This window comes from Pleurodeles waltl, chromosome 3_1, assembly GCF_031143425.1.
Source record: "Pleurodeles waltl isolate 20211129_DDA chromosome 3_1, aPleWal1.hap1.20221129, whole genome shotgun sequence".
Taxonomy (NCBI): Eukaryota; Metazoa; Chordata; class Amphibia; order Caudata; family Salamandridae; genus Pleurodeles; species Pleurodeles waltl.
Genome location: NC_090440.1, coordinates 1,162,709,292 through 1,162,726,020, shown reverse-complemented (window position 1 = coordinate 1,162,726,020; position 16,729 = coordinate 1,162,709,292). Strand labels below are relative to the sequence as shown.

Genomic DNA, 16,729 nt, shown 5'->3' with positions numbered 1-16,729 from the left:
GACCAACTGAAGATGACCCCCCCATTTTTTCCTAAGCAGCTATGGGGGTCATTACAACCCTGGCGGACGGTGTTAAAGCGGCGGTAAGACCGCAAACAGGCTGGCAGTCTTTTTATGAGGAATATGACCATGGCGGTTACCGCCATGGTCATCCGCCGCTTCTCCGTTCCGCCCGCTGGGCTGTAGACCTGGGTCTCCAGCCCGGCGGCCGTGACAATTCCGCTGCCGGTATTTTGACCCGGCTTACCGCCGTGGATTTCTAGCGGTAGGAACCGCCATGAAATCAATGGCGGTAAACACTATCAGTGCCAGGGAATTCCTTCCCTGGCACTGATGGGGGAGTCCCCCACCCCGACTCCCTCCCCTACACCCCCCACCACTCCTGCCACCCCCCCAAAGGTGGCAGGACCCCCCTCCCCACCCCGACATTACCTTACACATACACACCCAACACGCACGCAGGCACCACCAACACACATACACGCACACACACCGACATACATGCCAACATCCACACCCACATTCAAACATACACGCGCACATCCATACAGACATACCTACAGACATACACGCACTCATTCCCATTCACACAACACCCCCACAAGCATACACGCACTCACACACCCCCTCCACATACACCCACGCACACCCCCATGCACCCACACAACACACAACAACCCCCACGTCCCTCCCCTAACGGACGATCGACTTACCTGTTCCGTCGATCCTCCGGGAGGAGACGGGAGCCATGGGGGCAGCTCCGCCGACACCACACCGCCAACAGAACACCGCTGCGGCGAATCACAGGACGTGATTCGCTGGGCGGTGTTCTGTTAGCGTGGAGGTGGAGCAACCTCCACTTCCCCGCCGCCCGTCACTATGGCTGTTGGCGGCTCTCCATCTGAAAAACGACGTAGAGCTGCCAACAGTCATAATACGCCGAGCGGAAAACCGCCACCACGGCGGTCCCTCAGCGGTCTTGTAAAAAGACCGCCGAGGTTGTAATGACCCCCTATGTATTTCTTTATTGAATTGTTCCGGGCTCTTTATAGGTTGTTTATGATTGTGCCTTAAATAGCACACAAAATGACCTCAACAAGAGGTGTCCTAGTGCTTAAAAATGTAGGGTTTGATTTAGATCTTGGTGGTAATGGGTCTGCTGACTTTATCGATGGAAAACCCATCTGCCAGCTTTACGGTCTGCCCACCTGATTTAGATGTTGCTGTCCCATAGACTAAAGACCACCTGAGTGCCCCGACTCCGCCACGGATTCTCATCCGCATCAATAGCGCCATTGGAAATAGTTGCTGGTGGTGGTACTCCAGCCACCTTTACCGCAGTGAAGATTTAGATGTGCCTTTCCGCCAGCCCAACTGTAGCAGTCCGACTTCCACATCTGAGTTGGCAGATTGGATGTCTGTATCATTTGTATGGCCACTTCACATCAGCTCGCGTCCACTGCAGTCACATACATGACACAGTAATTTTTACAAATTACTCTTACGTGCATATGTAGGGGAAATAACTATGTCTGACATGGACAGGGACACATTGGTACAAGACACACATTGCACAGATAAACAACTGTCATTATGGTGCCAGTATTAATTGGTTGATGAATACTGGCACCACAATGATGTTACAATAGCACTTGTCAACTATGCCCATGTGTGCACATTGCAAGGGGACCATGGATAGGTAGATATGACAATGTGACTGATTAACTTTTGTGCCTTTCTTTCTAGGTACCAACTGTGCTGTTTTAATAGTTTTCTCCTAGGTAGATGTTTTTCCAAATTCATGTTCTAAATTGTTTTTCTGCATGAAGTCCCATATGCTAATGCTAATCCGGGATAGTTAAGGTTTCCTATAAGGATGATGTTGACATATAGTGACAAATGATTGACGGACTGATTTGCTGAACTCTGCTATTAATGTTGACATATTCTTCTTTATTAGCTTATGCTGTAGCATTAGAATGTATGATTTCACAAGTTCTAATTAGATTATGTTATTGGTGGCCACTAATGAATTAATATTGAGTTGATTGAATAAAGGTCGAGTTAACCTCATGGATTAGAATTGTAACTAATGGGGAAAAACAACTTGCTAAAACATATATTGAGTTGTGGTTATTCATGAAATGTTGACACTATTGACTGATGATTAATGTTTTCCTTAGTGGTATTGATTTGTGTATTGATTATTGATGAACATTGGTTACTCCCTGACTAGGATACTCCATGTGAATCAAAAGGTTCATCGGCCTATATGTGTCCCCTTGTAAGTTTACTTACTAAGGACCGGGCACGCTAACAGAGGTGTTAGACCTGACAGCCTTAGGGTGATCACCCCTAACTTTTTGCCTGCCTCCTTCCACTTTTTGGACACTGTTTTTGCTGGATTTTAGACTCTGCGCACTTTACCATTGCTACGCAGTGCTAAAGTGCATATGCTCTCTCCCTTTAAACATGGTAACCTTGGATCATACCAAATTGGACTATTTAATTTACTTATAAGTCCCTAGTAATGTGCACTGTATATGCCTAGGGCCTGTAGATTAAATGCTACTAGTGGGCCTGCAGCACTTGTTGTGCCACCCACTCAAGTAGCCCCTTTTACCTTGTCTCAGGCCTGCCATTGCAAGGCCTGTGTGTGCAGTTTCACTGTCACATCAACTTGGCATTTAAAAGTACTTGCCAAGCCTAAACCTCCCCTTTCTCTACATATAAGTCACCTCTAATGTGTGCTCTAGGTAACCCCTAGAGCAGGGTGCTGTATGGGTAAAAGGCAGGACATGTACCTGTGTAGTTGACATGTCCTGGTAGTGTAAAACTCCTAAATTCGTTTTTACACTACTGTGAGGCCTGCTCCCTTCATAGGCTAACATTGGGGCTGCCCTCATACATTATTGAAGTGGTAGCTGCTGATCTGAAAGGAGTAGGAAGGTCATATTTAGTATGGCCAGAATGGCAATGCAAAATCCTGCTGACTGGTGAAGTTGGATTTAATATTACTATTTTAGAAATGCCACTTTTAGAAAGTGAGCATTTCTCTGCACTTAAATCTTTCTGTGCCTTACAATCCACGTCTGGCTAGGTTTGGTTGACAGCTCCTTGTGCATTCACTCAGACACACCCCAAACACTGGGTACTCAGCCTCACTTGCATACATCTGCATTTTGAATGTGTCTTCCTGGGCTGGGAGGGTGAAGGGCCTGCTCTGACACAAAGGACTGCCACACCCCCTACTGGGACCCTGGCAGATAGGATTGAACTGAAAGGGGACCTGGTGCACTTCTAAGCCACTCTTTGAAGTCTCCCCCACTTCAAAGGCACATTTGGGTATAAAACAGGGCCTCTGCCCTACCACCTCAGACACTTGCTGGAGAAGAAACCTGAACCAGAACCTACATCCTGCCAAGAAGAACTGCCTGGCTGCCCAAAGGGCTCACCTGACTACGTTCTACAGAGGACTGCTGCCTTGCTGTTGCCCTGCTGCCTTGCTGAACTCTTGCCTTGCTGCAGAAGTCCTCTCCAAGGGCTTGGATAGAGCTTGCCTCCTGTTCCCCGAAGTCTCAGGACCAAAAGACTTCTTTCTTTCAACTGGACTCCTTGTGCGGCGAAAAATGCGACGCACAGCTTGCTCCGCGGTGAAAAATTCACCGCATGCCGACCCGGGACGACGATACTCGACTTCGCAAGGAAAAGATCGACGCACCACCTGCGGTGCGACCGGAACTTCGGCGCACGGCCCGCCTGAACAACGCTGCCCGACTTCCAGTGGGGAAATCCACGCAGCACCTGCAGTGAGGGAGAAAATTCCACGCACAGCCCACCGGAACAATGCGCAGCCAGACTTCAAGCCCAGGATTCCACGCACAGACCCCAGGGCGTCTGAAAACCCCGCGACCCACAGAGGAGACCTGTCCGCACGCCAGAAATCGATGCAACGTCTTCCCCACGTGAAAAATAACGATGCAAGTCCGTGTGTGAAGTGCCGAATCCGACGCACACACCATTTTCCACGCATTTCCTCCTCTGCGGCCCTTTGCAGAGATATTTCACTCCAAACCAGGTACTTTGTGCTTGAAAGAGACTTTGGGGGACATTACGACCCTGGCGGCTGGCGGTATGTTGGCGGTAACACCGCCAACAGGCTGGCGGTGTTCCACCAGCAATTATGACCGTGGCGGAAAAGCCACGGTCATACCGCCGGCCCCTCCACTTTCCCGCCAGGTTTCCGCCTGGCGGGCATAATCCCCAGGGCAGCGGTGCAAGCACCGCTGCCCTGGGGATTATGAGTCCCCGACCGCCAGCCTGTCCGTGGCGGTAAACACCGCCATTAAAAGGCTGGCGGTAAGGGGACTGGGGGTGCCCCCGGGGGCCCCTGCACTGCCCATGCACTTGGCATTGGCAGTGGAGGGGCCCCCAGGCATAGCCCCATTGCGCATTTCACTGCCCGAATTTCAGGCAGTGAAATGTGCGACGGGTGCTACTGGACCCGCTGCACATCAGCATTGCCGCCGGCTCTATTACGAGCCGGCTGCAATGTTGATATGACATTTCCGCTGGGCCAGCGGACGGTAACACTGTTACCGTCCGCTGGCCCAGCGGAAATGTCAGAATAGGGAGACAGGAATACCGCCGGCAATGGCGGTATTCTGTCTCCCGCGGCCTCGGCGGTCTTTTTGAAAGACCGCCGGGGTTGTAATTGCCCCCTTTGTTTGCTTTTTAAAAACTTAAAACACTTCATATCACTTTTAAGTGATATCTTTACAATTTCTTATTGCATCATTTATCGTTTTGACCTGCAAATATCCAGATAAATATTATATTTTTTTCTAAACACTTTGTGGTGTATTTTTGTGGTGCTATATAGTGTTATTGTATGATTTATTGCACAAATACTTTACACATTGCCTTCTAAGTTAAGCCTGACTGCTCAGTGCCAAGCTACCAGAGGGTGGGCACAGCATAGTTTGGATTGTGTGTGACTTACCCTGACTAGAGTGAGGGTCCTTGCTTGGTCAGGGGGTAACCTGACTGCCAACCGAAGACCCCATTTCTAACAAGAGGTGTTTTTGATTGTTTTTCAGACTACCACGCTAAAGTCTTCTCAGTAAGATGAGTAACAATAAAGGCCTAGAACTGCCAAAACACTTCCATGTTTTAAGAGCAAATATGGTCTTCTTCACTCATTGAGGTCAGATAATCCCACAGTGAGGTAATATTCATGTCTGTCCAAGTGCTTTAACACAGCCGCTCAATTGTATTTGTTTTAATTGTATTTTTTCATTGAATAAAAAAAGGAAAAACAGAATTATTATTTTTACCGAAGTCATAGTAAGTAAACAATTCCATAGGTTTAAATTGTCATTCAATTAGTGTTTACTCGGTGATGAATGCTGGTCAGTATTCATAAGTTCTGCAAAGCAAATGTACAGAGCACAAGTTTGGCCACTTGCATAGGATGCTTTCTAAGCCACTTTATACGGGCAAATTATTGCTACTCATCTTTACAAGAAAAGGCAGTCACAATTAACCTGGATGCAGACTTGCACTGAATCGGCAGTCTCCCTGCTATTAAGAACAGGATCAAATTGTGTTATGCTAAATTGTGAAAAGATTTCTATACAAAGGCATAGATAGTAACTATTACGACTGCAAGTCAACGATTCTATAAAAGCAATGAGCATATCAGTAGAGTGCTAGTGTGAGCTGCAAAAGGTTGCTCTAATCAGAACTTCATCAGGTTGGTTCAAGATCCTATTACTCAACAATTATTTCATGAGCAACAAGACATGGGGAATAGGTAATATATCTAAACCATTATAAGTCAGATGGTAAATCTTCTAAAATACGCATTTTGGAATATCATTTTGGATTACCCACTCCTACAGTATCAATTGAGCAGACTCGCATACTTACTCAACATATCTCAGAATCTGAAATTTCTGTATACGCTATACGGTCTTAATAATAGGTGCATGTGAGTAATGATGATCTGCCAGTAGAATTCTATAAACAGTAAGTACTACAACTGAACGAAGTGCTCCGCCTGTTGAAAAAAGATGTTCTGATGTGAGGCCCTGTTCCTGACTCATTTTATGAAGCAGCAGTTAAACGATTCCAAATAAAAGGATAAAACCCAAAGGAAACAGGGTTTGAATCAATTGACTACTTTTCCTCGATGTTTCATAAAAGAGCTTGATTAGGTGGATGCCGTAAAGGCCTTTGATTCAGTACGCTGGGAGGCTTTATTTTCTGTTTTAGATAAATGTGCTCTGTCTAGAGCATTCTTAGCCACCTTAAACGTAAATTATGTTTCAAACTCAAGGCAATCATCATAATTAGCTCGTCACAAGTTTACATAATTTCTGTTATCAGAGGAACCCGACAGGACGGCCCTTTTTTTCCGAGGTTATTTGCCTTATTTATTGAACCATTAATGAACAGAATTTGAATGGACAATAACATCTCCCCACTGCCCCCTAACATAGCAAAACTAAAAATGTTTGCATATGATATTAAATTTAGATTTGATCAACTACATTTGTTCTTTTTTAAGTATATTTAATATATTAATCTACACACGAGATTCCTCTGAATTTACGGACGAATTAAGACCTGCATCGACTGATTCTGTATCTTGGTATCTAGGTCACTACTAATTATAATGAATTATAAAAATGAAACTGTTCGAAAACGCTAAACAAAATGACAACTTTGCTCAAAAGGTGGCAAAATCCTCTACTAACGATCATAGGCAGAGTGCATTAATTTATTCTGCCTTTAATAACTTCTTAATTTCTCCAGTGTGCCTAGAAAACTCCTGAAAAAACCTACGCTAGATCCTGATGACCTAGCCAAATACCGTTGTATCACTCACCTACCATTCATTAGCAATCTTATTGAAAAAGCAGTCTATGATCATCACAAAGATCACAACTCTTCCCTATTTCCTGCTCCATTTCCTGCATGGCCACTATTCTGGCTTCAGACTACACTGCAGCATGAACACCACTACTTTATGCATCGCAGGCGATGCCCTCTTTACTTCAAATGAAATTAGCCCCCGCCCCCTCCTGATACTGATGAGCCTATACAGTCGAACATCCCCCCCCTTATTAGCACCAGGGAGTATTGAATGCGATTCACTGGCAAAGTCCTTCACTGGTTCCCCTCCTAATTTTCCAACTAACATCAGTTTGTTCCTAAGGATACGTCCAGATCCCAAAAGAGTCCTGTAGCCTGCAAAGTCCTCCAGGGTTCCATACTGTCTTCTATCATCTTTGGACTCTACATGGAGCCACTTGCTGCTCTATTCAAAGATTACAGCATCAAGATTCACCAATATGCTGATTATACACAACTTTATTTGAAAGTTTCCTCAGACATTTAGGGGCATATTTATACTCCGTTTGCGCCGGAATTGCGTCTTTTTTTTTTACGCAATTCCGACGCAAAACTAACTCCATATTTATACTTTGGCGTTAGATGCGTCTAGCGCCAAAGTCCATGGAGTTTGCGTCATTTTTTAGCGTGGACACCTACTTTGCGTTAATGATATGCAAGGTAGGCGTTCACGTCTAAAAAATTGACTCCGAGGCATGTGCGCCGTATTTACACTCCCGGGCAAAATTCACGCCCGGGAGTGGGCAGGTCAAAAAAAATGACGTACGGCCGCTTTTGCGCCTTTTTTTGCGCCTGGAAAAGGCAGGCGTTAAGGGACCTGTGGGCTCTGAAGGAGCCCAGAGGTGCCCTCCCATGCCCCCAGGGTCACCCCCTGTCACCCTTGCCCACCCCAGGAGGACACCCAAGGCTGGAGGGACCCATCCCAGGGACATTAAGGTAAGTTCAGGTAAGTCATTCTTTTCATTTTTTTTTGTGGCATAGGGGGGCCTGATTTGTGCCCCCCTACATGCCACTATGCCCAATGACCATGCCCAGGGGACAGAAGTCCCCTGGGCATGGGCATTGGGCAAGGGGGCATGACTCCTGTCTTTGCTAAGAGAGGAGTCATTTCTATGGGGGTTGGGAATCGAAAAAAATGGCGCAAATCGGGTTGAGGCGAAAAATTTGCCTCAACCTGACTTGCCCCATTTTTTGACGCCCAAGCCCCATATCCCCCTACGCCGGCGCTGCCTGGTGTACGTCGTTTTTTTCCACGCACACCAGACAGCGCCGGCGGCTAACTCCGGCTAACGTCATTGATTAAATACGGCGCCCGCATGGCGCTTCAGAATGGCGTTAGCCGGCGCTAATTTTTTTGACACAAAACTGCGTTAGCGCAGTTTTGCGTCAAAAAGTATAAATATGTCCCTTAGGACCTCAAACACTACGTGTACATAATACACAATACTGACCTTGATGCCCAGCACCTACCTGAAGCTTAACCCAACCAAGACAGAATTTCTGTTATTTGCCAAGAAGAACAACCAAAAATGAAACAGTACAAACCTGGGTCAATGACATGAACCTTAGTGGCTTTGAACCCCAGCTTTCACTCTCTGCCAAGTTACTTGTATTCTCCCTTGAAACTAAACTCATCCTCACGGAAGACATTGCCAAAACATTAAAGGTGTCTGGTACCAGATCTCTTTTCTAAAGAAAGTAAAACAGCCTTTTCAATACAACAACTTCAGAACTACTTTTCAAACTCTCATACCTTAGTATCTGGATGATGGTAATGCCCTGCTCCACACTGGCACCCATTAAGGACATCCTTAATCATGTCTCATCCAGGGCCTCACATCACTCCCATTCTGATGGAATCCATTGGCTCCCCTTGCAGGCCTGCACCACTGCAACATTTACAAAGCCATCACAACTAGCACCCCCACTTACCTTGCAGACAAGCAGCACTTCAATCACTGCCTGTATGTAATACACAATATAGACTTGGATACCCAGCACCTACCTGAAGCTCAACCCAACTAAGGCAGGATTCCTGTTATGTGCCGAGAAGAACAACCAGAAAAGAAACAGCACAAACCTTGGTCAATGACATGAACCTTGGCGGCTTCGAACCCCAACTTTTACCCTCTGCCAAGTTACTTGTATTCACCCTGGACACCAACCTCACCCTCAAAGAAGACATTGTCAAAATAATGAAGGCGTCTGGTACCGGATCTCTGTTGTAAAGAGAGTAAAACAGCCTCTTCAACACATCAAATTCTGAAGTATTGTTCAAGCTCTCATACTCTTGCATCTGGATGATGGTAATGCCCTGCTCCACACTGGCACCCATTTAAGGACATCTTTAAGCAAGTCTCATCCAGGGCCCTCTTACCTTCCAGACATGCTCACTGTTGCTGATGGTTTTCTGACCACCTGCAGTCAGGAAATCATTAGACCTCAGACTAAATAGTGTAAAAAAAATAAAAAGGCAGCAGGTTCTTTCTATCTATGCACCCAAGATATGGGACACATTGAAAGCATCCATCAGGACGGTACCAATGCATATCAAACTAAGGAAAGTGTTGAAAGTGTTGAAGACTCATTTCTTTAAAGGACACTACATCGGAATGCAGTAACCATTCATAACCCGGCTACCTCTCAAATCACTCTTGAATCTATGCTAGTGTTTGACCTAGTAGAGCGCTCTGCTGGCTTTTTGCTTGGTGTGCGCTAAAGTAATATATACATACATAAATTATTTTATTTCCTTGACAAATCAGTTGCTAAAATTATATTGAAAGAATAAAGACCTTCCATAAAACTATCCAGAATCCACCTTGATAGAAATGTTGGAGGTCTAGCTCTCCCCAGTCTTAGGTTGTACTATTTAGCTGCATTGGCTAATTTCTTAGCTTGTGTTATTTCCCAGCTTACCCAGACAGAAACGTTCGACAATACGAAGTTAAAAGAATCATCTACTGATCAATCATTATTTCCTAAATCTCCTAAGTAACCAAAAAGAATAGATATAAAACCCTACAGATGAAAGGGCTCCATAACAAATATTGCTTTGCTCAATGGAGCATACTTCAGATAAATACATTTATCACCTTACACCAGTGTCAAAGTATGGATCTAACGATCAAAGTACTAGTACTCAAAAAATGCCAGAATTCAATGGGTTTAAGATTTTTTGCCAGGATGCTCAAATCTTGGGAGGAAATTCAGAATTCTCTTTACAAAGATTCCTCATTGTGTTTTATTACCTTTTAACAGATGAGAGACTTCTAAAGCCATATTTCAGTAAACCTAGGTCACATCTCTGTGAAGTAGCTAAAGCAATTAGAGAACGTGGGATTAGATTAATTGATAAAATGTAGAATGAAATGTCTCAATTTAGTAATCGTTTTGAAGTGCCAATGTCCGATGCACGAATTTCTATGCTATATGGGAACTTCATTATACTCCTCCACACAATTGTCTTCCAATAATGAGTCCACGTAAATGTTTTCAATGACAAGACAACTCCATAAGTGATTGGTGGCATATGATAGGATGCTGCCTTACATTAGTATGAAAGTAGTCTACAATATTAGACAGATGCCTATATCAATGTTTTGCTTCTTCATTCATTATTCAAAGATGGAAGTACCACTTTACATCAACTGGGATTATGAATCACTTTATACATTGAGACTAAAGCATGATAACATAAAATGTCCAGACATATTATACATGAATGAATTAAGAATATTGTATTTCTGCTGCTTTTAACATTTAATGTATGTGTAATTCTTGTATTACTCTTCTAGAGTATAAACATATGTATATTTTCCTACCCAAATAAAAGAAATTAAAAAAAAGCAAGGACTGTGCTCGAAAATGAATTGACTTAATCATTGGCCTCCTGACTATCAAGCAAAATGTTTCAATGGATATGTTACTTTAAAAAGAAAAAAGTACAATTCATTTTTGCGAGTGCTTCTTGTAACTGCTTATCTAAATTCTCAGAGTGTATTTCTGTTCTCCTCAGTGCCTTTTAATAAAATGAAAACACAAAAACATACTAGATTTTGTTATTTTCAAATAGGTTTTCTCCTCGGTGCTTTTTACTGAAAAGAAAACACAAAAATAAACCCTGGATTTTGTTATGTTTGAATAGCTTTCCCTTCCGGTATTACCCCTCGAACCTCGCAACCCAGCCACAGTTCCTATCCTCATTGTGGTCCTTGGACACTTAGGGCCATATTTATACTTTTCGACGCACAACTGCGCCAACGCAGTTGTGCGTCAAAAAATCTAACGCAATTCTGAAGCGCCATGCGGGCGCCGTATTTATTCAATGACGTTAGCCGGCGTTAGCCGGTGGAGCTGCCTGGTGTGCGTAAAAAAAAATGACTTACACCAGGCAGCGCCGGCGTAGGGGAATATGGAGCTTGGGCGACAAACAATGGGGCAAGTCAGGCTGAGGCAAAATGTTCGCCTCAACCCGATTTGCGCCATTTTTTTTTTACTCCCAACCCCCATTGAAATGACTCCTGTCTTAGCAAAGACAGGAGTCATGCCCCCTTGCCCAATGGCCATGCCCAGGGGACTTATGTCCCCTGGGCATGGTCATTGGGCATAGTGGCATGTAGGGGGGCACAAATCAGGCCCCCCTATGCCACAAAAAAAAAGAAAAAAATACTTACCTGAACTTACCTTAAGTTCCCTGGGATGGGTCCCTCCATCCTTGGGCGTCTTCCTGGGGTGGGCAAGGGTGGCAGGGGGTGTCCCTGGGGGCATGGGAGGGCACCTCTGGGCTCCTTCCGAGCCTACAGGTCCCTTAACGCCTGCCCTGACCAGACGTTAAAAAACGACGCAAAAGAGGCTGGACGTCATTTTTTTTGACCCGCCCACTCCCGGGCGTCATTTTTGCCCGGGAGTGTAAATACGGCGCACATGCCTCGGAGTCATTTTTTAGACGGGAACACCTACCTTGCATATCATTAACGCAAAGTAGGTGTCCACGCTAAAAAATGACGCAAACTCCATGAACTTTGGCGCTAGACGCGTCTAACGCCAAAGTATAAATATGGAGTTAGTTTTGCGTCGGATTTGCGTCAATAAAAACGACGCAATTCCGGCGCAAAAAGAGTATAAATATGCCCCATAATATCCTGACATTAATTTGTTTGACTGCAATAACCTACATTATGAACCATCAGGCTAGTCGACCCTGCCTCTGGTGACCTTACAGATCCATTGCCCTAGAAATGGGTAAATAGTAGTTCTGTTTTGTCTGATCATCCTACCTGCATAGCTTTATTTTTGAGTGCCACCAGCTGGTCAGTTGAGAAGCCTTGAACTCTACTGAGGGTTTCAAGCCCATTAATAAAAGTTTCATTCGTGAGGCAGTTGAGCTGTTCTGGTTTCCATCCCACGTTGAATTCCTTGAGAATGTTGATCGTGTCAGCATCTGGGGCGGTGTTTGCACAGTCTGTGAAACAAGAATAGCCATTTTGTCAAATTCTAAATACTTTCCCACAACTTTAAGTAACACATTTCCATTTAATCTCTTATGGTTAGCGATATACAAGCCTGTCTCCAGGGACCAAATCATTTTTACAAAGCTTCTGTAGGCTAGTATGACAATTATTCTTAGGAATCTATGTGGAACACCTGCTGCTCGTTGAATAGATTTTGAGATACTACACATGGCCTCCCAAATAACTTACTCCAGAAATCTAGTTTGTAGATTTCCTTTCCTCCTGGTGTGCTTATGCAAAGTAGTTTGCAACTTCGCAATTTTGTGAAATCGCAAAAAAGTTAGTGAACTTTGCACAGTTTCACTATCGGACAATGATTCATAAAATGAAAAACAACAAAGATTTATTGGGAGTACTTTCACCCTAAGGCCCAGATTTATGAAAAAGTGGTGCGTCAGCTTTCATGCGCCACTTTTTCAGCGACACATCTACCGGCACTTAACAACACCATGGTTGTGCCGTATTTAACATATGGCGCACCATGCCGGTAGTTAGGACGATCGCTTCAACATTTTTGATGCTTCTGTGGCACTTTGCTACACTAGCGTCAAATCTTTTGACGCTAGTGTAGCAAAGAGCAAGGAGATCCATTGATTGCAATGGGTACATCATGTTAACGCCTGCCTTTGAGCAGGCATTAAAAATGACACTGAAAATGGCGCAGTGAAATCTTGTAGTTTTCACTGCGCGATTTGTGCGGGCCTCCTAACACCTGAAGGCCCCCATGCAGACATTATGCCTGATGCAGGCATAATGTGGTGCAAGGGGTCGTAAAGTGACGCAATACATGCATTGTAAATATGGCGCGGCAAAACTTGCCTCCTTGAGCCACATTAGCATAAAAAAATGACGTTAATGTGGTGTAAAATCCCTTTGGGTTCCTGAATATTTATTCTAGAGTTGTAGTTTATTATCGTTTTCTCTACAAAATCCAACTTTTTGCAAGATGGTCTTTACAAACATTACCACATCTGACAGGGGTTAAAAATATCTTGACATGGGTGGAGGTGGAACAAAATTAGCCACTTTCACCCAACCATAATGTTCAAGTGAGTATTCACTATTTGAAGCCAACCAAACAGGCATCATCACAAGACTTGAGTGCCCTCTCATCCAACATTATAATTAATGATATTGCAAGTGGGATGGTCATTTGGAACCTCCTCATCTTAGTTTAATGAGAAATTCAAATGTACCTTGCAGTTGAGAATATTCTTAAAATTGCCCTATTGAAACCTGTTTACTGTTCTAGGCTACACCTAAAAGCCCATTATGTAACATCGTTCTTGACTGTTTCCTTTCTGCTTTGTATTTCTGCATTGGTTGTGCATTAATGGCAGTGCACAATTTGTTTGCAAGCAGACATGAGGCTCATTAGGAGTTGGGTGGTAAATGTAAATTGTTAAATTGCTGGAGGATGTACTAAATACAGGAAGAACCATCTGGGAGAATTTCCCTCTACTCTGCTGGTGAATAGTGTTGCTGGTGGATTACGACCTAGATTTAGCACTTCCACCAGAAATTGGTGGATTGGCCAAAACTATACATCTCTAAATTGTGCCATTATAATATCGCCTGTCTACAATGTGCTAAAGTTAAATATCCTTTATATATTATATTCTTTTAAATATATTTAATTACAGGAGGTGTGCATAGCATCTTCCCCAGCCTGGGTTTTACACATCTTTATTCTTCTGCATGCCAGTGCAAATTTAACATTCTGAAGCTTTAATCCAGTCACCATACCCAAACATTCATGTCACAGTTCTACGGTGTCCTTCAGGAATCAAAGGGGTCCTGTCATTACTACTCACACAACACTACATCTCCCCCACTGTCAAACAGTAACTACACTTTTTACAGACGTAGATACATATATTACAGCTCTTCTATAATTCTCTTTGGAGCTTTTACCAAATGCCCAGATTGGGTCCTTTGAAGCTGAGAAGAGAGACAAGTAGTGTCCATGACTGACAAGGGTGATGTGAGAACAGATGCAGCCAGGGGTTGCTCTGTAGTCTCACTTGAACCCGTCTTAGACAGGACATCAGGAACTGGTGAAGGTCTAGGCAAAGGTCCGAAGTGCAAGGAGTCTTGTGTAATTGACTTCCCAGGATAGTGTGTAGTCACCAAGTGTCCCTTACTAGTTACGACTTCAGATGATTCTGCATCAAAGAGAACATCAGATTTAAGCTTTCTCTTTTGCAGCACACATGAGCTCCTTCTTGAAAAGTAACGTTCTTGGCACCTCTACATCTGTCGGCATACGCTTTCATCTCTTGTTTAAGACCCAAGACTTTCTGCTGACAAAGTTCACCATCAGTGGTAGATTTTCTTTTGGTCCTTTGTGGTAACATGGTCATCATGGCAAGAATCTCACCTGTTGTTGAATGAGGATTGATTGGTATGCTTGAAAAGTAGCATTAAGAGCTCACTTCAAACTAAACTTCTCTAATTGTGCATGCTGTACAGTCTTTTTCAAGGTGCTCATGAAGCATTCTACAATTCCATTTGCTTGTGGCTAAAGCTTTTCTTATACTTCACATTGATTTGTGTAAGTAATTGTATGAATTCTCGCCTGTTGAAAGGTGGACCACTGTCATATTTCAACATTTAGGGAACACCCCATAACACAAAAATTCCATCTAATCTTTCAATTAATTTCTCTTGGGTAATCAATGAAAGATCTTTGATGCGTGGAAAATGAGAATGCTCATCAATAATCACCATCAGGTGATGTTCATTGTCAAGAAGACCAAAGAAGTCCACAGCAATTCTCTCTGATACATGTTTTGGCAAATCTAACATATTCAAGGGATGTGGAGTGACCTTGGGAGACAAGCAATTGCACAATTGACAGGCTTTCAATTCTTTCTCAACTCTCTCATCAAGATGAGGAAACAAAACTAGGTCTCGAAGAGCTCATTTGGTAGCAACAATTTGATGATGTCCTTCATGAGCAACTTCAATCATCTGCTGTCGCAGACTCCCTCGTATGACAATTCTTGAACCTTTGAAAACAATGCCTTCTTGAGTAACTCTCTTGACATTCTTGAACTTCTGATATCCACTGCCACGTGTGCGAGGTTAAGTGTGCTGCCCCCACGATTGTAGTGTAATGATATCTTTTAGTATTAGCATGTCTTTATCTTTGCTCGTTGCAAATAATTTGTTCCAGAGAAATAGCAGCAGGAGTATTTGATTTTACCATGAAGTTAATGTAGGCTTCAGGTGCTCTGGAAAGGGGTATCGTGACACTGTACTGGCACACGTGAAAAGTAGTCATCAGGGTTTTGATAATTTCCTGGTCGATGTGCGATAGTGTAGTCATACTCCTGTAGTCACAAACCCCATTGTTCAATTTTGGGAGGTGTCTTGGCTTTTGGATTGCTAAAGGTAGTAAACAATGCTTGATGATCAGCTAAAAGAGTGAAACGTTTGCCATATAGGAACACGCCTAGACTACTGCTAAACTCTCTATTTCAGGTTGTGAGTAGGCACAGTCAGTTTGTGACAAACTTCTTCTGGTATAGGCCAAAATATATCTTCAGGCATTTGGGTGTCTATTGTGTGGGGCAAGCATCTTGCCCAACCTAACTGGGCTTGCTTCATCAACAACCTTATTTTGCAGCTTTGGATCACAGTAGGCCATTTCAGTGGCATTCTCAATTGCATGCTTGATTTTCTTAAAGATTTGTGCACATTCATGCAACTAGTAAATGGAACATTATTTTCTGTTAATTCTCTTAAGGGAGCACTTACTGTGGCAAAATCACATATGTATCTAGAACAGTGACTGACCATGCCAAGAAATGAATTTAACATGGTAACATCTTTTGGGGAATTAGTAGCTGATAAGGCTTGCATTTGACCTGGACTAGGCATCAGCCCCTCAAATGAAAAGAAATAGCCGAGAGTTTGAGGGTTTTTTGTGGAATTCACACTTCTCTGCATTTAAGGTTAAACTGCATCAGCAAGTAATCGACAAACTTGTAGAAGAGATGTATCATGTTCCTTTTGTGAAAAACCAATATGTCATCACTGTGATTGAAAGCATTCATCACAGTGCAACATCTTGAAACAGTTCTGTAGCTCATGACACACCAAAACACAACCTTTTATATCTGAACAAACCAATGTGAGGAGAAAAGGTGGAAATGTTCGTGTAATTTTCAAGTTCCAACTGATGATATCCGTTGTTCAGATCAATGTGAGAGAAGACTTTAGCACCATTTAACTTTGTGATCATGTTGGCAATGTGTGGACCGTGATGTCATTCTCTTTCAATTGCCTTGTTA

At 43.5% G+C, this 16,729-nt stretch overlaps 1 protein-coding gene across 1 annotated transcript in view; it reads right to left on the bottom strand.

The window, feature by feature from the left end:
- Positions 1–16,729, bottom strand: part of LOC138285031 (otoancorin-like) — a 489,250-nt gene that overhangs the window by 128,877 nt on the left and 343,644 nt on the right. The window contains exon 20 of the mRNA XM_069224460.1: positions 12,198–12,382. Within this exon, the coding sequence (XP_069080561.1) occupies positions 12,198–12,382 (185 nt within the window). The remainder of the gene's footprint in view (positions 1–12,197; positions 12,383–16,729) is intronic.